Source organism: Pristiophorus japonicus, chromosome 13 (genome assembly GCF_044704955.1).
Source record: "Pristiophorus japonicus isolate sPriJap1 chromosome 13, sPriJap1.hap1, whole genome shotgun sequence".
Classification (NCBI taxonomy): domain Eukaryota; kingdom Metazoa; phylum Chordata; class Chondrichthyes; family Pristiophoridae; genus Pristiophorus; species Pristiophorus japonicus.
In genome coordinates this window covers 4,602,645-4,626,660 of record NC_091989.1, presented here as the reverse complement: position 1 = coordinate 4,626,660, position 24,016 = coordinate 4,602,645, and the positions used below count along the sequence as shown (strand labels likewise).

General features: G+C 47.2%; 1 protein-coding gene across 4 annotated transcripts in view; it reads right to left on the bottom strand.

Annotated features, from left to right (window-relative positions):
- fam107b (family with sequence similarity 107 member B) overlaps window positions 1-24,016 on the bottom strand; it is a 170,004-nt gene that overhangs the window by 27,701 nt on the left and 118,287 nt on the right. The window contains exon 2 of one of the 4 annotated variants that reach the window (XM_070897080.1): window positions 20,671-20,809. The exons of 2 other annotated variants lie outside the window; for them this stretch is intronic. Coding sequence is in view for 1 of the 2 variants with exons in the window: in XM_070897077.1 (XP_070753178.1) it covers window positions 4,351-4,465 (115 nt within the window). In the remaining variant the exon portion in view is untranslated. Of the gene's footprint in view, window positions 1-4,350; window positions 4,591-20,670; window positions 20,810-24,016 lie in introns of those variants that run through there. One more of the 4 variants, XM_070897077.1, reaches the window with a different exon arrangement.

The following is a 24,016-nucleotide window of genomic DNA, read 5'->3' as shown; positions in this document are numbered from 1 at the left end:
TCCCTCAGTACTGCCCCTCCGACAGTGCGGCGCTCCCTCAGCACTGCCCCTCCGACAGTGCAGCACTCCCTCAGCACTGCACTGGGAGTGTCAGCCTAGATTTTTGTGCTCAAATCCCTGGAGTGGGACTTGAACCCACGACCTTCTGACTCAGAGGTGAGAGTGCTGCCCACTGAGCCCCGGCTGGCACTTCAGTTCAATTTGCCCTCCCATCTCTAGTGAAAAAACTATGCATCACCAGAAGAAGGGAACGGCTGGATTTCTAACCTCACTCAGTTCTACCAATTTGGTTTCCTTCCCTTCCAGAACTCCTCTGATGATGTCAGTTACTGGGAGGGGCCACCAGCATCCTGGAAGGACTCCATTCATCAAACGCACCTCGGAACTGATCCAAAGCCACCCGACCTCAGAATAAATACACCACTGTTTGGGTGCTGCATACCGAGTTAAACAGGAACTTTCTGAAGTTGCATTTTATCAGGTTAAAAAAAAAAAGTGCTCAGGACTACCCTTCCCCTTCATGTTATTTAAAGTTTGAATATTAATAAGACATAAATCTACAACATTCAGCTTCCAATAATAGAAGAATCCGAGACTCAAAGTCATTAACACAGTCCCAGTGATAATTAGATTTGAAACAATCTAGATAACATGGATTGCTACAAAATTTAATAGACCAGGAAACAGGTCAGAAAGAAAAACTTGCATTTAAATAGCGCCTATATTACAACAGTGACTGCACTTCAATAAGTACTTCACTGGCCAGAAAGTGCCTTGGGGCATCCTGAGGTTGTGAAAGGTGCTATATAAATGCAAGTTCTTTCTTCCACGACCACCGGACATCCCAAAATGCTTTACAGCCAATTAAGTGCTTCTTGAACTGTTGTAATGTGGGAAACGCGCCAGCCAATTTGCGCACAGCAAGCTCCTACACATAGCAATGTGATAATGACCAGACAATCTGTTTTTAGTGATGCTGATTCAGGGATAAATATTGGCCCCAGGACACCGGGGATAACTCGCTTGCTTGAAATTTTGCCGTGGGATCTTTTACGTCCACCCGAGAGGGCAGGCGGGGCCTCGGTTTAACTGCTCATCCAAAACACGGCATCTCCGACAGTGCGGCACTCCCTCAGTACTGCCCCTCCGACAGTGCAGCACTCCCTCAGTACTGCCCCTCCGACAGTGAAGCACTCCCTCAGTACAGCACCTCTGACAGTGCAGCACTCCCTCAGCACTGCACTGGGAGTGTCAGCCTAGATTTTTGTGCTCAAGTCCCTGGAGTGGGACTTGAACCCACAACCTTCTGACATCAGAGAATGCCAAGTTGACACCTTGGTATATAATTAAAAGTCTCATATCCTCAGTAAGTGACAGGCAGGTGGCACATAGGTTAGCGAGAAGCATGGGGCGGAGGGGAGGTGATGTACTTGGACCCATTCTCTGATATTGAGCTGTACTGATATTCAATGTTACGGTTAAGGGGAGGCGGTGCAGCTTACAGAGGAACATTGCGGCTATTACTTGTTCATAGTTTGGTAAAAGAATCCGTGGGTTTATAATTATCAGGATGGTATTCAAAATTACATTTTCTAAGAAAATATCCACCCAAAATTTCTTATCAAACCTCCACGGAAGCTTGTCAGAGAGCAGATTAGCAATTTCTGTCATCAAAAGATAACCTCATGAGGGGCAAATGATTCTGAGCCCTTTTCCCACCAATCAAGCTTCTGCTACACGATTGTGACACGACTGGTCAGCATCACCATCATCCCGTTATCCTCCCAGTGTCCCCCTCAGGCTGGCTCACGGGTCAGCGATGGCACCAGTGGCCAGGCACTGTGGTCAAGAGGGTGTGAACTGAAAACATTCAAAATAAAAAGTAACAATCTTGGTGAACAAAATGTTAGTTTTATTTATTAGTTTATTGCTTAATTTAATGTTTGGTTTGTTTGTCACTTAGCTACAATGTTATTTTTTTAATGACTGATGTCATTTATGCTCCTCAAATTATTCCCTCCTGAGCATCCCCGATTATAATCACTCAACTATCGGTGGCCGTGCCTTCAGCTGCCTGGGCCCCAAGCTCTGGAACTCCCTCCCTAAACCTCCCCGCCTCTCTACCTCTCTCTCCTCCTTCAAGACGCTCCTTAAAACCTACCTCTTTGACCCAGCCTGACGAAATTTCTTCTCATGTGGCTTGATGTCAAATCTATTTGTTTTCTCTTATAACACTGCTGTGAAGTGCTTTAGGACGTTTTACTGCATTAAAAGCGCTATTTAAATACAAGTTGTTGTTGAATAAAATTGAATTGCATATTGCGTATTCTTTTTAGTTAATTATAAAAAATTTTTGAGATTGCAGCTTTATTTCTGAAACTTTCGCTGATACTGAAACTCAGAGAAAGGACATGTTCGCCTTGGGCACCATTTTCCCCCAAGATGGGCCCAGGTCCTTCTCCTTTGGCCACCGATTTATAGACGTACCTGGTACTGGCTCAAAGATAAAATCGAGACACTCTCCTCCACCACCCCCTGGATTTATGAAGGAGCCATGTGGTCCACAGAAATTAGAGGGAACATTGCCCCTACTACACTTCATAGAAAAATAGACTTGCATTTCTATAGCACCTTTCACGACAACCGGACGTCTCAAAGAGCTTTACAGCCAATGAAGTACTTTTTGGAGTGTAGTCACTGTTGTAACATGGGAAACGCAGCAGCCAATTTGCGCACAGCAAGCTCCCACAAACAGCAACGTGATAATGCCCAGATAATCTGTTTTTTGTTACACTGATTGAGGGATAAGTATTGGCCCCAGGACACCGGGGATAACTCCCCTGCTCTTCTTCAAAATAGTGCCATGGGATCTTTTACATCCACCTGAGAGAGCAGACGGGGCCTCGGTTTAACTTCTCATCCGAAAGACTGCACCTCCGACAGTGCAGCACTCCCTCAGTACTGCCCCTCCAACAGTGCGGCTCTCCCTCAGTACTGCCCCTTCGACAGTGCAGCGCTCCCTCAGTACTGCCCCTCCGACAGTGCAGCGCTCCCTCAGTACTGCCCCTCCGACAGTGCAGCGCTCCCTCAGTACTGCCCTTCCGATAGTGCGGCTCTCCCTCAGTACTGCCCCTCCGACAGTGCAGCGCTCCCTCAGTACTGCCCTTCCGACAGTGCAGCGCTCCCTCAGCGCTGCCCCTCCGACAGTGCAGCACTCCCTCAGTACTACACTGGGAGTGTCAGCCTAGATTTATTGTGCTCAAGTCCCTGGAGTGGGATATGCTGACTTCATACTAGAATAGCTAATTCCACCAGCTACTATGATTTGAAAAAGCGCAGCTTTACTCGATTAGTTTGAACAGCCTTATTTACAGTTAACCCTTCATTTTACCTCTTCAGTAATAATATTATTCAGAAATGACAAAATATGTCTTCTACAATGTGCAGGGCTTTAAAACATTATTCAGTGTAACTTGTACAGCTGCTGAATGCGTGAATAAAGGCTCTTTTTATTTTATAATTTGGTAAAACTTTTGTAAAATCATCACGTTTTAGGATTTGTACAGGATGCAACACACCCTGGCAAAAGAACCAGAGGCGACATGAGGAAAAACTTTTTACCCAACGAGTGGTTAGGATTTGGAACGTGCTGCCTGATAGTCGCCTTCAAATGGGAATTGGATAAATACTTGGAGGAAAATTTGCAGGATATGGGGAAAGAGCGGGAGAGTGGGCTGCATGGTCTCCTTTTCTGCTGCACTATTCTGTGATTTTTCAAAGCCTAGCAATAGCCAAGTTCTGCCATTTAATATACATCCGTATTGTTACTTGGCTTTCAAAAGGGAATTGGATAAGTACCTGAAAGAAAAATTGTGCAGGGCTACGGGGAAAGGGCGGGGGAGTGGGACTGGCTGAGGGGCTCTTGCAGAGAGCCAGCACGGGCTCGACGGGCCGAATGGCCTTCTGTGCTGTAACCGTTCCACGATTCTACAAAGCTTCAAAGTAGCCAGGTTCTGCGGTTCAATACACATCCAGATTGCGACATGACGATGCACAGAACTTCAGCTAAGCTGAAAACTAACCATCGTTGATAAGATCTGAGTGAGCAGAGGCAGTATTACGGTGAAATAGTAACGTGGCCAACTGTCGCTAGCTGGTTTGCTCAAAGCAGCAGAAACACCCAGATTGCCACAAAAATATCTTGCGGCAAGAATGAATGAAATGCAAAGACGGGGAGCCCACCTGGTGGGTCTGTTCACCCGGTGTTGCCCATCTGACAGAGAATCTAATTGCTGCACAGCATGCTTGCCCCTCCAGTGCCCCCACACAAACAGCACTGGCGCACCTTACCTGGAACTGCAGGCTGCAGCCCGCACCCCAGTTCCGCTGCCACCGTTGAATATTGGCCAAGCTGCAAGTCCCTTTCCGTAAAATCCTTCTCCAGCCCCTTCTCCATTGTGCTCATGCTGCAGAGAGTAAGAATGCTTGGATTGCGTTCCTCGCTGCCTTCTCAAGTTGCTCAGCATCTGCCCAGCCAGGGAAACACTCTGTTCAGTGTTTTGACAGCCTGTGTTTTATTACTAACTCAAAACCTTCTGGCTAATCATTAGAGCAGTGCATAACTTTGCCCTTGAATCTCAGTCCTTATTTGGGAAAGAGTCGAAACCACATGAACCCAGCCCACTTTTCCCCAACGTCACCAGCCGAAGCCAAGCACCTGTGTGGCATTACCTGCGGGGATTGGTCGTTCGCTCGGGAATGTTTACAATATCGCAAGATAAACATGAATGAGGAAGGTCACTCACCCCCTCCCAACTCACCCAGATAAAAGTTGCAGGCTCACCCCAGCATAACCTACGCCTGGGTTTTGTTTTCTTTTAAAAATCAATTTTCTTTAAACAAAAGAAGATGTTTCCACTTGTGGGTGAGACCAAAACTCGGGGCCATCAATATAAGTTGGTCAGTAATGAATCCAATGGGGAATTTAGGAGAAACTTCTTTACCCAGAGAGGGGTGAGAATGTGGAACTCGCTGCCACAGGGAGGGGTTGAGGTGAATAGTATCGATGCATTTAAGGGGAGGCTGGATAAACACATGAGGGAGAAGGGAATAGAGGGATATGCTGAGAGGGTGAGATAATCATAGAATCAGAGAAAAATTATGATACCGAAGGAGGCCATTCGGCCCATCGTGTCTGCGCCGGCCGACAAAGAGCTACCCAGCCTAATCCCACTTTCCAGCTCTGGGTCCGTAGCCCTGAAGGTTACGGCACTTCAAGTGCACCTCCAAATACTTTTCAAATGCGATGAGGGTTTCTGCCTCTACCACCAGATCAGCTATGATCGTATTGAATGGCGGAGCAGGCTCGAGGGGCCGTATGGCCAACTCCTGCTCCTATTTCTTATGTTCTTATGTTCTTATCCTTTCCAGCGGGGAGTTCCAGACCCCCACCACCCTCTGGATGAAGAAATGTTTCCTCATCTCCCCTCTCATCCTTCTACCAACTACTTTAACTCTATGCCCCCTGGTTATTGACCCCTCTGCTAAGGGAAATAGGTCCTTCCTATCCACTCTATCCAGGCCCCTCATAATTTTATACACCTCAATTAAATCTCTACTCAGCTTCCTCTGGTCCAAGGCAAACAACCCCAGCCTATCCAATCTTTCCTCACAGCTAAAGTTTTCCAGTCCTGGCAACATCCTCGTAAATCTCCTCTGCGCCCTTTCCAGTGCAATCACATCCTTTCTGTAATGTGGCAACCAGAACTGCACGCAGTACTCCAGCTGTGGCCTAACCAATGTTTTATACAGCTCTAGCTCTCATCCTGAGCTTGAAAATGTCATTCACTTTGCATTCAATTTCCACCCTTCCCTCACATTCCCATGGTCCATCTCCGACTCTTCCCTTCCCTTCCTCGACTTCTCCGTCTCCATCTCTGGGGATAGGCTTGCGACCAGTATCCACGATAAGCCCACTGACTCCCACAGCTACCTGGACCACACTTCCTCCCACCCCGCATCCTGTAAGGACTCCATTTCATTCTCTGCTCTGACGATGCCACCTTTCACACTCGTGCCTCTGACATGTCTTCCTTTTTCCTCAACCGAGGATTCCCCTGCGCTGTGGTTAACATGGCCCTCGACCGTGTCCGTTCTATCTCCTGCATCTCTGTTCTCACCCCTTCCCCTCCCTCTCACAACCATGATAGGGTTCACCTTGTTTCACCACCAGCCTCCACATTCAATGGATCATCCTCCGCCATTTCCACCACCTCCAACGTGATCCCACTACCAATCACAGCTTCCCCTCCCCTCCCCACGCTCCGAAGGGACCGCTCCCTCCACGACACCCTGGTCTATTCTGCAGTCACTACCAGCACCCCCTCCCCTTCCCATGGCACCTTCCCACTCAAGGAGATGCAACACCTGCCCTTTTACCTCCTCCCTTCCCACTATCCAGGGCCCCAAACACACCACATTGGGGAGACCAAGCGTAGATTGGGTGACCACTTTGTGGAACACCTCCGTTCAGTCCGTAAGCGTGACCCTGAGCTTCCGGTCGCCTGTCACTTTAATTCCCCGCTCCACTCCCGCTCTGACCTCTCCGTTCTCGGCCTCCTACACTGTTCCAATAAAGCTCAACGCAAGCTCGAGGAACAGCACCTCATCTTTCGATTAGGCACTTTACAGCCGTCTGGACCACACGCACGCACACAAAGCAAAGCAAGACCATTTCAATAAAACATTCATCCACAGCTGAAAGGCAATGAGAAGTGAGAATTAAGGAATGATATTATTAGATAATAAATACATGCAGGTCTGTTGAGGTGATCCAAAACTGTGCCACCCAATATCCAAACTCGCACCCAGTCCTGCTCACCCATCACCACCTGTGCTCGCTGACCTACATTGGCTCCTGGTTAAGCAACGTCTCGATTTCCAAATTCTCATCCTTATTTTCAAATCCCTCCATGGCCCTCGCCCCCTCCCTATCTCTGTAACCTTCTCCAGCCCCACAACCCCTCCCCCCCGCCCCCCGCGAGATGTCTGCACTCCTCTAATTCTGCCCTCTTGAGCATCCCTGATTATAATCGTTCCACCATTGGTGGCCGTGCCTTCTGTTGCCTGGGCCCCAAGCTCTGGAACTTCCTCCCTAAACCTCTCCGCCTTTCTCTCCTCCTTTAAAACGCTCCTTAAAACCATCCTTAATCAAGCCTGCCCCAATGTCTCCTAGTGTGGCTCAGTGTCAAATTTGTTTTTGATAACACTCCTGTGAAACGCCTTGGGACATTTTATGATCTTAAAGGTGCTATATAAATATATGTTGTTGTTGTTGAAAATAATTGAGACTGGGGGGGGTGGGTGGGGTGGGAGGGAGAGGGAAATTGAGGCAGTTTCACAATCAGTCAAAAGGCTAATTTAGAATTGATGTCAGTAAATTCTTCACACAATGTGTTAAACACATGGTATGGAATTCCAGGTTTGGGTAGTGTCGGCAAAAACCGTGGCATCATTTAAGGAATAGTAGGGTGCCATGTTCGGGGGAAACTCTCTCTCTGGGTGCATGAGCTGAGATGGGCTGAATGGCCTTCCTCATTCATAGTGATGCTATTATCCTGTGAAATAACAGGACAGTGCCTGCTATTAAAGTGACATCATTGACACACGCCATAGTTTTTCTGGCCGTAGCTACGATTCGGTTTGGAAAGAAACAATTTATGGCAGAGTGGTGGAAATGTGATGGTGGAATAAGATTCTGGAGTCTTGTATTATAATCTCTGGTGATTAGAAAGTATTTATGTAGGAGATTAAATGGACTGGATAGTGCATGGTGCGTTGGATTATACATAGTCCGCGAGAGAAGCTAGATTCACCGATTCAATGTTTTGTTGCTCCATCTATTTTTATCTTCTCAATATTCATATCCACCTCCTGAATTCCAGTTCCTCGCTGCTCATCCCACTAACCTTGAATCCCACAAAGAATATCTCCCCAGCTTACTGACACCGCTGTTCTTCACGATGAGCCAGTCACTCTCCCTCCTTCCTTCCTGCTGTGACCTGCCCTGGTTCAGGCTCCCGACACCCACAGTATAGATTTCAAATTGTCAAATGTTGGTCGAAAGGGACAAGCCAAATAATCTTTTACATAAACATAAGAAATAGGAGCAGGAGTCGGCCATACGGCCCCTCGAGCCTGCTCTGCTATTTAATAAGATCATGGCTGATCCGATCATGGACTCAGGTCCACTTCCCTGCCCGCTCCCCATAACCCCTTATTCCTTTATTGGTTAAGAAACTGTCTATCTCTGTCTTAAATCTATTCAATGTCCCGGCTTCCACAGCTCTCTGAGGCAGCAAATTCAACAGATTTACAACCCTCTGAGAAGAAATTCCTCCTCATCTCAGTTTTAACTAGGCGGCCCCTTATTCTAAAGATTATGCCCTCTAGTTCTAGTCTCCCCCATCAGTGGGAACATCCTCTCTGCATCCACCTTGTCAAGACCCCTCATAATCTTATACGTTTCGATAAGATCACCCCTCATTCTTCTGAATTCCAATGAGTAGAGGCCCAACCTACTCAACCTTTCCTCATAAGTCAACCCACTCATCTCCGGAATTAACCGAGTGAACCTTCTCTGAACTGCCTCCAAAGCAAGTATATCCTTTCGTAAATATGGAAACCAAAACTGCACACAGTACTCCAGGTGTGGCCTCACCAATACCCTGTATAACTGTAGCAAGACTTCCCTGTTTTTATACTCTACTTTAGTAAGAATAAACGTAACTTACAATATTTCTCTTTGCTGCCAGCTGTCGGGATATTAAGGTGGTGACCTGAACAATCCCAATTAGAGAATTGAAGGGAGGGAAGCGAGTAATATCTTCAGGTAAACCCCAAGGGCTCAGCTTATATCCACCAAATTAACTGGTACAGATGGGAGAATGACGCATCTAAATGATTAATGAAGCTGCAGAACTTAAACACCATCTATCCTGGCACGAGAATGACAAAGAATACCAAAAGATCCTCAAAAAGATTCCTTGAAAGAAAAATGTGGTCGTCGATTGGTGTTGATAAGAACATAAGAATTCGGAGCAGGAGTAGGCCCTTTGAGCCTGCTCCGGCATTCAATATCACGGCTGATCATCGACCTCAACTCCACTTTCCCACCGGATCTCCATATCCCTGGATTCCCCTGGAGTCCAGAAATCTATCGATCTGAGCTTAGATGATCTGACAGCTTACCCACTTGGGAGCCAACAGGTTAGGGATATTACAAAATATTACAAAGTATCTACAGCACAGAAACAGGCCACTCGGGCCCAATAGATCCAAACTGGTGTTTCTGCTCCACATGCGCCTTCTCCCACCCATATTCCCGGTGAGCGCCGCTTTGTTCCGTGTGGCCTGTTTCCTTTAACGCACGGTCCCTTTAAATTTCTGCGCATGCGCGGCGTTTACAGTGGGGGAGCCGGTGAGCAGCCTGCACGGGACCTTTCCCGTTGCTGCGTGGCTACGCGGCTTGGAGGGAACATTGCCTCTCAACCCTTCTTCATCTCAGCCCAACAACGTATCCTTCGATTCCATTCTCCCTCATGGGCTTATCCAGTTTCCCCCTAAATATATCGGTGCTGGTCGCCTCAACCACTCCCTGTGGCAGCGAGTTCCACATTCTCACCGCTCTCCGGGTAAAGAGGTTTCTCCTGAATTGGATTTCTTGGTGACTTGCTAATATTTATGGACCCTAGATCGGGTCTCACCCAGAAATGGAAACATCCCCTCCATGCCTATCCCATCAGGTCATTCCTCAGTCTTCTCTATTCTGGAAAAGAGAGAGTAATTTTACAAGACTGCACGACACACAGCAGAACCTTGCTCACGGGCAGTCTGAACACATTGGCGCAGAAATTCCGCTCGGAATTCCCTTCCGACCAACGCCTCCATCCCGAGAATTTTCACGGATTTACGCGGTGGTCCCGCGCTGCGGAGCGAGCTCCCGTCCTCCAGGTTCAGACGCAGACGGTGCAGTCACGTGACTGCTCAGCCAGTCAGGTACAGTATTCTCATTAATAGCAATCGGAACTCCGTATCTGTGAGTTCTTGTTGCTATTAATGAGAAAAATAAACACACGAAACACAACATAATAAAAAAAAAAACACACCTCATAATAATTTAAATTAAAGTTCAGTAAATGGTTGAGAAAAACTTTTTTTTTGAGAAAATATATATAAATATATATACACACACAATTATATATACACACATGCGCACGCTCTCGCGCACACTCACATCACACACAAACACATTATATGATGGACAAAATGTTTGAGTCAAACTATTTTTAAAGATTCCAGCTGTTTACCCTCAGTTTTCCATTGAAACAGAAAAGCGCTGTCTCAGTGCCGTGGAAAAATATTTACCAAGTGTTGCTGGCTTTGTTGTTGCAATTATAACACATGGATGTGGAGCAGGTAAAACTGCGCTCATTACAGTCACACAAATGATTAAAACGTAACGTAATGCTTTGACCCAATTCACGTGTATTAATGTTATGCTCAACTGCCAGAGATCTGATCCTTAAACAGTTCACTGCCACCCGCACATGCCCATGACGTTACAAATACTTGTGGGTATACATATTATCTTAACGAGAGTTTCTTCAATGCTCAACTAAAAAAACCCACACAAACCATGTTATTCTATCATGTAGTAAAACTGATCAATGAGAATCAGGGGGAAAACTCTCCCTGGGGGCAGTCATACCTAGCACAAAGGAAGATGGTTGTGGTGGTTGGAGATCAATCATCACAGCCCAGGACCTCACTGCAGGAGTTCCTCAGGGCAGTGTCCTAGGCCCAACCATCTTCAGCTGCTTCATCACTGACCTTCCCTCCATCATAAGGTCAGAAGTGGGGATGTTCGCTGATGACTGCAGAGTGTTCAGTTCCATTCACAACTCCTCAGACAATGGAGCAGTCCGTGCCCACATGCAGCAAGATCTGGACGGGTTTCAGGCTTGAGCTGATAAGTGGCAAGTAACATTCGCGCCACACAAGTGCCAGGCAATGACCATCTCCAACAAGTGAGAGTCTAACCCCCGTCCCTTGACATTCAACAGCATTACCATCACCGAATGCCCCACCATCAACATCCTGGGGGTCACCATTGACCAGAAACTTAACTGGACCAGCCACATAAATACTGTGGCTACAAGAGCGGGTCAGAGGCTGGGTATTCTGCGGCGAGTGTCTCAGCTCCTGACTCCCCAAAACCTTTCCACCATCTACAAGGCACAAGTCAGGAGTGTGATGGAATACTCGCCACTTGCCTGGGTGAGTGCAGCTCCAACAACACTCGAGAAGCTCGACACCATCCAGGACAAAGCAGCCGCTTGATTGGCTCCCCATCCACCACCTTCAACATTCACTCCCTCCACCACCGGCGCACCAAATACTTGTGGGTATACATATTATCTTAACAAGAGTTTCTTCAATGCTCAACTAAAAAAAAACACAAACCATGTTATTCTATCATGTAGTAAAACTGATCAATGAGAATCAGGGGGAAAACTCTCCCTGAGGGCAGTCATACCTAGCACAAAGGAAGATGGTTGTGTACCATCTACAAGATGCACTGCAGCAACTCGCCAAGGCTTCTTCGGCAGCACCTCCCAAACCCACGACCTCTACCACCTAGAAGGACAAGGGCAGCAGGTGCATGGGAACACCACCACCTCCACGTTCCCCTCCCAGTCACACACCATCCTGACTGGGAAATATATCGGCCGTTCCTTCATCGTCGCTGGGTCACAATCCTGGAACTCCCTTCCTAACAGCACTGTGGGAGCACCTTCACCACACGGACTGCAGCGGTTCAAGGCGGCGGCTCACCACCACCTGCTCAAGGGGCAATTAGGGATGGGCAATAAATGCCGGCCTTGCCAGCGAGGCCCACATCCCAGGAATGAATGATTTGAAGAGAAAGAAATGATTCCCATGCTATTGCTTCATGTCCGAAACAATTCCTGAAAGATTACTTTCCTGCCAGTTTAAAAAAAAAATTGTTCACGGGATGTGGGTGTCGCTGGCAAGGCCGGCATTTATTGCCCATCCCCAATTGCCCCTCGAGAAGGTGGTGGTGAGCCGCCATTCCAGAGGGCAGTTAAGAGTGAACCACATTGCTGTGGGTCTGGAGTCACATATCGACCAGACCGGGTAAGGGCGGCAGATTTCCTTCCCTGAAGGACATCAGTGAACCCGATGGGTTTTTACAACATCAGGTAGTTTCATAGATTAAGTCCTGGTTGGGGATGCGGCCTGGCGAATGGTTGGGCCGATCAGGATTGGCAGCGGGGTGGGGGTGGGGAGGGCCCAATGGCAAGAAGCCGAGCATCTCACCAGACCCTCGGTGAGTGCGTTGGGGGGGAGGGGGGGGCGTGGAGGTACGGGGGTCCTTAGGTGGTCAGCAGAGCCCTGCTGCTACGCCTTGCGCCACAAGGAAAGTTTTAAACTTATCAGGAAAGACCCAATCGATTGGCGGGCCTGGTTGTCGCTGTCCAGGTAACATCTGTGGGTGCCGGCTCAAGATTCCCTTTTGAAAGCCACGATTGAGTCTGCCTCCACCACCCTCTCAGGCAGCGCATTCCAGATCCTAACCACTCGCTGCGAAAAAACGTTTTCCCTCATGTCGCCTTTGGACCTTCTGCCAATCGCCTTAAATCTGTGTCCTCTGATTCTCAACCCTTCCACCAATGGGAACAGTTTCTCTCGATCTACTCTGTCCAGACTCCTCATGATTGTGAACACCTCGATCAAATCTCCTCTCAACCTTCTCTGCTCCAAGGAGAACAACCCCAGCTTCTCCAGTCTATCCGCGTCACTGAAGTCCCTCATCCCTGGAACCAGTCTCGTCAATCTTTTCTGCTCCCTCTCTAAGGCCTTCACATCCTTCCTAAAGTGTGGTGCCCAGAATTGGACACAATGCTCCAGTTGTTCATCGTAACTTCCTTGTTTTTGTACTCTATGCCGCTATTTATGATAAGGTACCTGAAGAAAAATAATGTGCAGGGCTACGGGGAAGTAGGACTGGCCGAGGTGCTCTTGCAGAGAGCCGGCACGGGCTCGATGGGCCGGATGGCCTCCTTCTGTGCTGTAACCATTCTATGGCGTCAGGGGTCCCATCAACAGAACAGGTCTCCTGATTTGCATACAGGTATGAGGCTCATATGCCCATTTTAAAATTGGCTGGGCGTGGGTACTGGGTGGGTGATTTCATCCACTTCATTTTAACTGCACACCTGCCCAGTTTGCACCAAGTGAAGAGAATTAAATCCCCCTCCCTGTTTTACACTTCTGCAGATGAATGAATCAGACATTTTACCCAGATCTGGTCGGGAAAGAAGACGAGAGTTATCCATTCATCTCAGCACCCGCTTTGTGTAAAGAAACATTTATCACCCGGACATGCCTGATTATAGTGGGAACTCAGTGTAAACAGATGCCGCACATTTCTTAAGATTAGAAAATCATTCACAGATACAAGAAGGATGTTTGCAGATGAAGGGAAGCAAGTAGCTAACGTAAGGATAGAACATCTCGGAATCAGTAACCATGACAGGATTAGACGCAATATAAAAGCTGAAAATGAGAGGAAACAGGCAAATATAAAGGGTGCTTAAGGAGATAAACAAACAAAGGGACCTAGTGGTGTTGGATTGGAAAAGAAAAACTGGAAGATAAAGGTAGCGGACAAACAACTGGAAACTTTCAAACATGATCAGGGAGCAAACAAGACAAATTCCCGTAAGGTGTAAACGAAAAGACAGACTTGCATTTATATAGTACCTCTCATGACCTCAGGATGTCCCTAAGCGTTTACAAGCAATTTTTTGGAGTGTAGTCACTGTTGTAATGTGGGAAACACGGTAGTCAATTTGCACACAGCAAACTCCCACACACAGCATAATCAGATAATCTGCTTTTTTTTTAAAAAAAGTGATGTTGATTGAGAGATAAGTATTGGTCAGGACACTGGGGAAAACTCCCCTACTATTCTTCAAAATACTGCCCTGGGATCTTTTACCTCCATCCGAGAGAGCAGACAGGGCTTCGGTTTAACATCTCATCCGAAAGACGGCACCTCCGACAGTGCGTGCTCCCTCAGCACTGCCCCTCCGACAGTGCGGCGCTCCCTCAGCACTGCCCCTCCGACAGTGCGGCGCTCCCTCAGCAGTGCCCCTCCGACAGTGCGGCGCTCCCTCAGCAGTGCCCCTCCGACAGTGCGGCGCTCCCTCAGCACTGCCCCTCCGACAGTGCGGCGCTCCCTCAGCACTGCCCCTCCGACAGTGCGGCGCTCCCTCAGCACTGCCCCTCCGACAGTGCGGGGCTCCCTCAGCACTGCCCCTCCGACAGTGCGGCGCTCCCTCAGCACTGCCCCTCCGACAGTGCGCCGCTCCCTCAGCACTGCCCCTCCGACAGTGCGGCACTGCTCTGGGAGTGTCAGCCTAGATTTGTGTTCCACAACCTTCTGACTCAGAGGCGACCCACCTGAGCCACAGCTGACAATGGGGCAACTTTCACATAATAAATACATTATATAAAGGTGTGTCCATAGAAGCAGAAATATTAAGCAATTATGAACACAAAAACCTCGCGTAACAAGCAAATGGGAACAGAGGACACCCCTGGCCCGATTGGTCAGATTTGATCATTTCCCAGCATAATCATCCAATGCACAAACAAAACAAAACATAGACATGTTTATTTGAGGAGAGAGAGAGAGAGAGAGAGAGAGAGAGAGAGAGATAAAACTGTCTGATAGAGTGTTGACATATCTCTGCACTTTTATTGTAAAGACAAAATAATCATTGCTTTAAGGAGTTATGTTGTGCGATTTTAAAATTCTCACCCTTGTCTTCAAATCCATCCACAGCCTCGCCCCTCACTATCTCTAATCTCCAGTACTACAACCCTCCGAGATATCTGCATTCCTCCAATTCTACCCTCTTTCGCATCCCCGAGTTCAATCGCTCCACCATCGGTGGCCGTGCCTTCAGCTGCCTGGGCCTCAAGCTCTGGAACTCCCTCCCTAAACCTCTCCCCTCCTTAAAATGTACCCGAGACCAAGGTTTTGGTTATATATCCTAATATCTCCTTATGTGGCTCGGTGTCAAATTTTGTTTGATAACGCTCCTGTGAAGCACCTTGGGACGTTTTACTACCTTAAAACGCTATATAAATATAAGTTGTTGTTGATATTGTTGCAATAAAAAGGTAGGACATTGGTTGGTATAAAATGTAACATAATTACACGCTTCAACAGTGATTGCCTGTGGAAAACTAGCAGCAGTATTTGCGAAAGCAAGACTTTTTTATATTGCTTGCATCGCTACTTTGTCTTCCTTCATTCTATTTATGAAATTAGATGTTCAAATGTATTACTATTTTATATTAGAAACATTGTAAGCTAATTACTTTAGGCAATCAAATGGCCCTATTGAAACTTGGCTCTGGCAGAAGTGTGTAAAATCCACTCCGAGGATATCCGTTAGCCTTTTAATCCGGTTGCAAATGTATTCCAATATTTTAGAAGCTTGCATTTGCCCGAGAATTGGGCTGAATATAAACCCATCTGTCTTTTCACTAGAATTATTGACTGCACAGTTGTCAGTCAGAGATGGTTCTGTGCATCATCCCAATCAGCTCATTACCTTGGCGATATAAGCAATACGGCAGTGTGATCTCTATTGGAAAATCCCCAGAAATAATGACCGTGTTCCATTCCACAATTTATTTGTAATCCATCATGTAGCTTGCCTGTCTGTCGGCTCCCTAATTGTCTCTTTTTGAGCCTCTCTTATCAGAGATCGTTTTCTATATTACGGCTTCAAACGGCGACATCTTCCAGACCCTCAGCCGGTCTCCTTCCTTCTGGCCCCGACTACACGCGGTCATCAAGCATGCAAACAGATGGATTCACATAAAGGCCTGAATAAAGATCCTGTATGTTGCAATCAATCACAGGCACTACATTCAGAATTACCTCCCCAACGCTCGGGGGCCAGGCAATTCTGCTGGGCCTCGGCTCAACAAAGAAAAGAACTTGCATTTATATAGCGCCTTTCACGACCACCGGACGTCCCAAAGCGCTTTACAGCCGATGTCTCATCCAAAAGACAGGCACCTCCGACAGTGCGGCACTCCCTCAGCACTGCAGTGGGAGCGTCAGCCTAGATTTTTGTGCTCAAGTCTCTGGAGTGGGACTTGAACCCACAACCTTCTGACTCAGAGGCGAGGGTGCGACCCACCGAGCCACGGCTGACACCGCCACCACTGTCCGAAAAAACTATGGTGTGTGCTGGTGTTCATGCTCCGCACGAGCTCAACCTGTTGGCAGGTAAATTCACAGCCCAGCTCAATCATCTCCTCCCTTGCCATCCGTACATGGGGGCATCCAGCAAGAGTCAATAAGAACATAAGAAATAGGAGCAGGAGTAGGTCATAAGGCCCCTCGAGCCTGCTCCACCATTTAATACGATCATGGCTGATCCGATCATGGACTCAGGTCCACCTCCCTGCCCGCTTCCCATAACACTTTACTCCCTTATCGGTTAAGAAACTGTCTATTTCAGTCTTAAATATATTCAATGACCCAGCTTCCACAGCTCTGAGGCAGCAAATTCCACAGATGTACAACCCTCAGAGAAGAAATTCCTCCTCATCTCAGTTTTAAATGGGCAGCCCATTATTTTAAGATTATGGAGACTAGTTCTAGTCTCCCCTATCAGTGGAAACATCCTCTCTGCATCCACCTTGTCAAGCCCCCTCATAATCTTATACATTTTGATAAAATCACCTCTCATTCTTCTGAATTCCAATGAGTAGAGGCCCAACCTACTCAACCTTTCCTCATAAGTTAACCCTCTCATCTCCAGAATCAACCTCGTGAACCTTCTCTGAACTGTCTCCAAAGCAAGTATATCCTTTCTTAAATATGGAAACCAAAACTGTACGCAGTATTCCAGGTGTGGCCTCACCAATACCCTGTATAACTGTAGCAAGACTTCCCTGCTTTTATACTCCATCCCCCTTGCAATAAAGGCCAAGATACCATTGGCCTTCCTGATCACTTGCTGTACCTGCATACTAACCTTTCGTGTTTCATGCACAAGTACCCCCAGGTCCCACTGTACTACGGCACTTTGCAATCTTTCCCCATTTAAATAATAACTTGCTCTTTGATTTTTTTTCTGCCAAAGTGCATGACCTCACACTTGCCGCTGGTTAACAATGGGAATCGGCACATTTGGCCAATATTGCTCCCCACCCTCGCCCAGTGGCAGCAAGACCAATGGTCATGCCCCTATGTCCTCTCGGCTGAGCAGCTAACTCCACGAAACCTTCCTGCTGTGTATGGCTCAAGCGCCACTAGATAAACCCCTCAGCCCCCAGGAGAGCAGGCAATCGCTTCATAGTCAACAGCCTTTAACTGGGAAAATACACCGTGTTGGTACATTATTGGATGGTCGGGATGTTTTTACGATGTCCAACGACAGTGCGAAACCCTGGCCTAATGAATATTAGCTGTTTAATTAATGTGCAAAGCAGGCATTGTTTAACGAGACCCTGGAGGGGGCAGAACCTCCGAGTTGCTCCAATTCCCCCACTGTAACTGAGCTGGAAGACTTTAAACCGAGGCCCCGTCTGCTCGCTCAGGTGGACGTAAAAGATCCCACAGCACTATTTCGAAGAGGAGCTGGGGAGTTATCCCCGCTGTCCTGGGCCAATATTTATCCCTCAATCAACATAATCAAAACAGATTATTGGCGTCAATATCACATTGCTGTTTGTGGGAGCTTGCTGTGCGCAAAATGGCTGCTGTGTTTGTTTATAGTCACTGCAGCCCGAAGGAATTCATTGCATGAATGGATTGAGAAGTTTGAGAGATAGAGGCAATATTTTAAAATCTGTTTGTGCTACTCGAAATCTTTTTGAAGCCTTTCCTACCTCTTAAATTTAATAGAAATGTAACTTTCTCTGAAACTAAACAATGTTGAAAACCTGACGTCGCCTCAACATAGAATAGTACGGCACAGGAGGAGGCCATTCAGCCCATCGAGTCTGCACCGGCACTTTCAAAGAGCAATCCAGTCAGTCCCACTCCCCCGCTCTTTCCCCATACCCCTGCAATCTTTTTTATTCATTCACAGGATGTGGACGTCGCTGGCAAGGCCGGCATTTATTGCCCAACACTTAATTACCCTCGAGAAGGTGATGGTGAGCCGCCTAATACAACTGAGTGTCTCGCTGGGCCATTCCAGAGGGCAGTTAAGAGTCAACCACATTGCTGAGAGTCTGGAGTCACATATCGGCCAGACTGGGTAAGGGCGGCAGGTTTCCTTCCCTAAAGGAAGGACATTAGTGAACCCGGGGGATTTTATATAAAAATCTGATAGTTTCATGGTCACCATTACTGATGGTCACTTTTTATTCCAGATGTATTTAATTCATTGAATTTAAATTCCCCAGCTGCCGTGGTGGGATTTGAACTCATGTCTCACAGTTACTAGCCCAGTAACATAACCACAATGCTACCGTAACCATATTTATCCAATTCCCTTTAGAAGGCTATTATTGAATCTGTATCCACCGCCCTAGTCATGGACTGCAGGGGGATATCAATCTACTGGTCAGGTGGGCAGAACAGAGGCAAATGGAATTTAATTTAGAGAAGTGTGAGGTGATGCACTTGGGGAGGGCTAATAAGGAAAGGGTATACACATTAAGCGGTAGGCCACTTAATAGTGTAGATGAACAAAGGGACCTTGGAATGCCTGTCCACAGATCCCTGGAAGTAGCCGGCCAGGTGGATAAGGTGGTTAATAAGGCATACGGAATGCTTGCCTTTATTGGCCGAGGCATAGAATATAAGAGCAGGGAGATTATGCTTAAATTGTTTAATATTCTGGTTAGGCCACAGCTGGAGTACTGCGTGCAGTTCTGGTCACCATATTATAGGAAGGACGTGATTGCACTGGAGAGGCCGCAGAGGAGATTTACGAGGATGCTGCCTGGAATGGAGAATCTTAGCTATGAGGACAGATTGGATAGGCTGGGTTTGTTCTCATTGAAACAGAGGAGGCTGAGGGCAGACCTCATTGAGGTGTACAAAATATTGAGGTACATGGATATAGTGGATAGCCATTAGTGGAGGGGTCAAAGATTTAGGGTGGTTGGTGGAAGGTTCAGAGGGGATTTAAGGGGAAGCTTCTTCACGCAGAGGGTTGTGGGGATCTGGAACTCACTGCCTGGAAGGGTGGTGGATGCAGAAACCCTCACCACATTTAAAGGGTACTTGAATGGGCACTTGAAGTGCCGTAACCTGCAGGGTTACGGACCTAGAGCTGGTAAGTGGGATTAGACTGGATAACCTCTTGTTGGTTGGCGCAGACACGATGGTAAGTACTTCAGGGAATCGAATACGGCCAGAGTGATCTCCTAGACTCGTTTTGATCGCCTGGATGGTTTGGTGAGGAATTTTCCCAGATTTGTTTTCCCCCAATTGGCCTGGATTTTTATCTATTTTTTTTGCTTCTCCCAGGAGATCACATGGCTCCGGTTGGGGTGGAGTGTAGAATGTTTCGGTGCATGGGGTGTCACAGTTGTGTGAGGCGGACTGGTTGGGCCGGATGCTCTTTACTTGTCTGTCATTGTTCATAGATTTATATGTAACCTTCAGGGCTGCTGACCGAGGGCCGTGCGGCTCTTTGTCGGCCGGTGCGGACACGATGGGCCGGAATGGCCTCCTTCTGCGCTGTAAATTTCTATGCTTTTATCAGGCAGCGCATCCCACATCCTAACCACTCGTTACGTAAGTAAGTTTTTCCTCCTACCTTAAAAGAACCAGAGACGACATGAGGAAAAACTTAATAACCATTATTAATCACAACCATGGCACCAAAAACACAATTTCCTCAGTTGCACCCCATCCTGCCTGTCTATTGTCTCTGGCAAAATAATATCTCTCCCTCAGTTTGTCTTGTTACATCAATCATAATCAAAAGCAGATCTCTGCACTCCTGCAATGAGGAGAGGGAGGAGGCCACACAGGGCAGCCAAACATTGCAGCTTAATGAATATTTAGCCCAGAGAGAGACCAGTATCCCCAGAGTGCAGCAGGTTTGCGGAGATGGTGTATATATATTCCACAGCAACAAAAGGTAAACGCACGCCTCCCAATCTCATTAATCGCTGCAGAATTGCGTCTTCCACCCAGAGAAACAACAGCGGGAAATGGTTTATTTCTGCCCCCGGCCCGTGAGGAAGGTGTGTAGCGAGAAAAGTAAAGAGCAAATACAACTTTGGAGCAACTGTGCGTGCACAATTCTCACCATTGTTGAGATGTCGCTGAACCACCCTACTGTATAAACAGGGCAAATTCAGCACAACAGGAACCATGTGATATTAAGACACCATTTCAAAAGGTGGAACACGTAACCAAAATGTCGAGCAAACATTTTCTGCAGCACCAGACGTCACTGCAAAATAATGACAGAACGAAAAGTGAGGGGGTTGTTTTGGTGAAAACAGATGCTAAATAGGAGCTGTGTGAACACCACACACCTATTTCAAAGTCTGGTTTTTGGTTATAATTGTTGATCATCTTACCTTCAGCTTGCCCGGAGGCGCTAAAACAGACACCACTTTCATCGAGCAGTTAGGAGAGGGCGTTTGTTCAAGGGCCAGCCACCGAAATGCCGCGCAGCCACTTTAATGAACGCTGGCAGGAAATCTAAGCAGCAATCGGCTGAAAACAGAACAGTACCAATATCTTTGTTAGAGAAGCTCGAAAGATATTGGGCCTGAAATCCCGGGGCTGGGCTTCCCGCGGGCGCCCGCCAAAAAATAGGGAAAAAGGTCCGTACAGACCTTTTGCTCCTGCGCCCTCCGGTGATCCCGGTCGGAGGCCTCCTCTCCCCGCGCATCGGAGCGCGTTCACGTCTTGGCGATGTGCAGGGAAAAGCCGGAGTCACATGACACTGGACAGCCAATCAAGGTAAAGTATTCTCATTCATAATAATGGGAACTCCGTAAGTAGCAGTTCTCACTGTTATGAATGAGAATCATCATCACAGGCATCCCTCGGAATCGAGGAAGACTTGCTCCCACTCTAAAAGTGAGTTCTCAGGTGACAGAACAGTCCAATACGGGAATTACAGTCTCTGTCACAGGTGGGACAGACAGTGGTTGAAGGAAAGGGTGGGTGGGGAGTCTGGTTTGCCGCACGCTCCTTCCGCTGCCTGCGCTTGGTTTCTGCATGCTCTCGGCGACGAGACTCGAGGTGCTCAGCGCCCTCCCGGATGCTCTACCTCCACTTAGGGTGGTCTTTGGCCAGGGATTCCCAGGTGTCAGTGGGGATGTTGCACTTTATTAGGGAGGCTTTGAGGGTGTCCTTGAAACGGTCCTTCTGCCCACCTTTGGCTCGTTTGCCGTGTAGAAGTTCCCAGTAGAGCGCTTGCTTTGGGAGTCTTGTGTCAGGCATGCGAACAATGTGGCCCGCCCAGCAGAGCTGGTCGGGTGTGGTCAGTGCTTCAATGCTGGGGATGTTGGCCGGATCGAGAACACTGATGGTGTGTCTGTCTTCCCAGGGGATTTGCAGGATCTTGGAGACAGCATTGGTGATAAAGGTATGCGGAGTCAGAGGAAATGTATTAGCATGGATAGAGAATTGGCTGGCTAACAGAAAGCAGAGAGTCGGGATAAATGGGTCCTTTTCGGGTTGGAAATCGGTGGTTAGTGGTGTGCCACAGGGATCGGTGCTGGGACCACAACTGTTTACAATATACATAGATGACCTGGAAGAGGGGACAGAGTGTAGTGTAACAAAATTTGCAGATGACACAAAGATTAGTGGGAAAGCAGGTTGTGTAGAGGACACAGAGAGGCTGCAAAGAGATTTAGATAGGTTAAGCGAATGGGCTAAGGTTTGGCTGATGGAATACAATGTCGGAAAATGTGAGGTCATCCACCTTGGAAAAAAACACAGTAAAAGGGAATATTATTTGAATGGGGAGAAATTACAACATGCTGTGGTGCAGAGGGACCTGGGGGTCCTTGTGCATGAATCCCAAAAAGTTAGTTTGCAGGTGCAGCACGTAATCAGGAAGGCGAATGGAATGTTGGCCTTCATTGCGAGAGGGATGGAGTACAAAAGCAGGGAGGTCCTGCTGCAACTGTATAGGGTATTGGTGAGGCCGCAACCTGGAGTACTGCGTGCAGTTTTGGTCACCTTACTTAAGGAAGGATATACGAGCTTTGGAGGGGGTACAGAGACGATTCACGAGGCTGATTCCGGAGATGAGGGGGTTACCTTATGATGATAGATTGAGTAGACTGGGTCTTTACTCGTTGGAGTTCGGAAGGATGAGGGGTGATCTTATAGAAACATTTAAAATAATGAAAGGGACAGACAAGATAGAGGCAGAGAGGTTGTTTCCACTGGTCGGGGAGACTAGAACTAGGGGGCACAGCCTCAAAATACAAGGAGCCAATTTAAAATCGAGTTGAGAAGGAATTTCTTCTCCCAGAGGGTTGTGAATCTGTGGAATTCTCTGCCCAAGGAAGCAGTTGAGGCTAGCTCATTGAATGTATTCAAATCACAGATAGATAGATTTTTAACCAATAAGGGAATTAAGGGTTATGGGGAGCGGGCGGGTAAGTGGAGCTGAGTCCACGGCCAGATCAGCCATGATCTTGTTGAATGGCGGAGCAGGCTCGAGGGGCTAGATGGCCTACTCCTGTTCCTAATTCTTATGTTCTTATGACTTGAGGTTAGGAATGAGAACCCCCCATCCCCAAACACCAAAACACAAATTTTAAAAAAAAATAGGGGGAAAAAAAAGAAATCACAGTTAACATTAATTGAAATTAAAGTTAATTAATGTTAGAAAAAAAATATTTTTCCGATTTAAAAAAAAAAAGTTTTGTAATTAGGGTTTAAAATAAACTTACCTCAGTGGGCAGGGTTTTTAAGCAGAAAAATGTAGTTTTAAATTTTATTTTTATATGTTTTTTTTATATGTTTTAAAACTCTTATGCTGGTAAAAGTAGGCTATGTGCCTGCTTTTACCAGGCGCAAGAGTTTTAAGGACATTCGCTGGGCAAGAGACGGGCAGATAGCGCAATCTCATCGGCGCGAATGTCCTGGCTGCGGGGTGCGTGTGATCTGTCAAGCCAGAACTTGACATATCGGAAAAGCCGGCTTTTGCTGCAAGTGTATTGCGCGCCGAAAACCGGCTTTTGTGATGCCTTCCCGGGTCCGTACACACCCCGTACGGACCCCATACGGACCCATTTTGAAAAACCGCCCTTTTATAATGTTATCCCTGGTCAAACTACTATACGCATGATGTCCTCTACGATTCAGCCTTGCTCACAGAAATCGCCATAAACTGTCGGCCCGTCCCTTGGTCAACCCACCATTCGGCTCACTGGGCAATACCGGAGGAAAATATCCCTCGGCTCCACATCATAGAAACATAGAAAATAGGTGCAGGAGCAGGCCATTCAGCCCTTCTAGCCTGCACCGCCATTCAATGAGTTCATGGCTGAACATGAAACTTCAGTACCCCATTCCTGCTTTCTCGCCATACCCCTTGATCCCCCGAGTAGTAAGGACTTCATCTAACTCCCTTTTGAATATATTTAGTGAATTGGCCTCAACTACATCGCCAGACAGTTCCTGCTAACTCCGAGATTGCATATCCGTGCGAGTTAATCAGCTAACTATAATGAATACGTTAATCAGTCCTTAACAGAGAAAAGGAAGTTAAAAACGGACATACTTTGTTTTTCCAATTTGGGAAGATAATTGATAGGGAGAATGTAAAGAGGTATTTTCAAACTCCCCCACCCCACTCCCTCAGTTGGTTAAAAGCAACATATAGCTTCATCATACAACAATAACTTGTATAAAACTTATATAAAACATATAAAATTCTGACGGGACTGGACA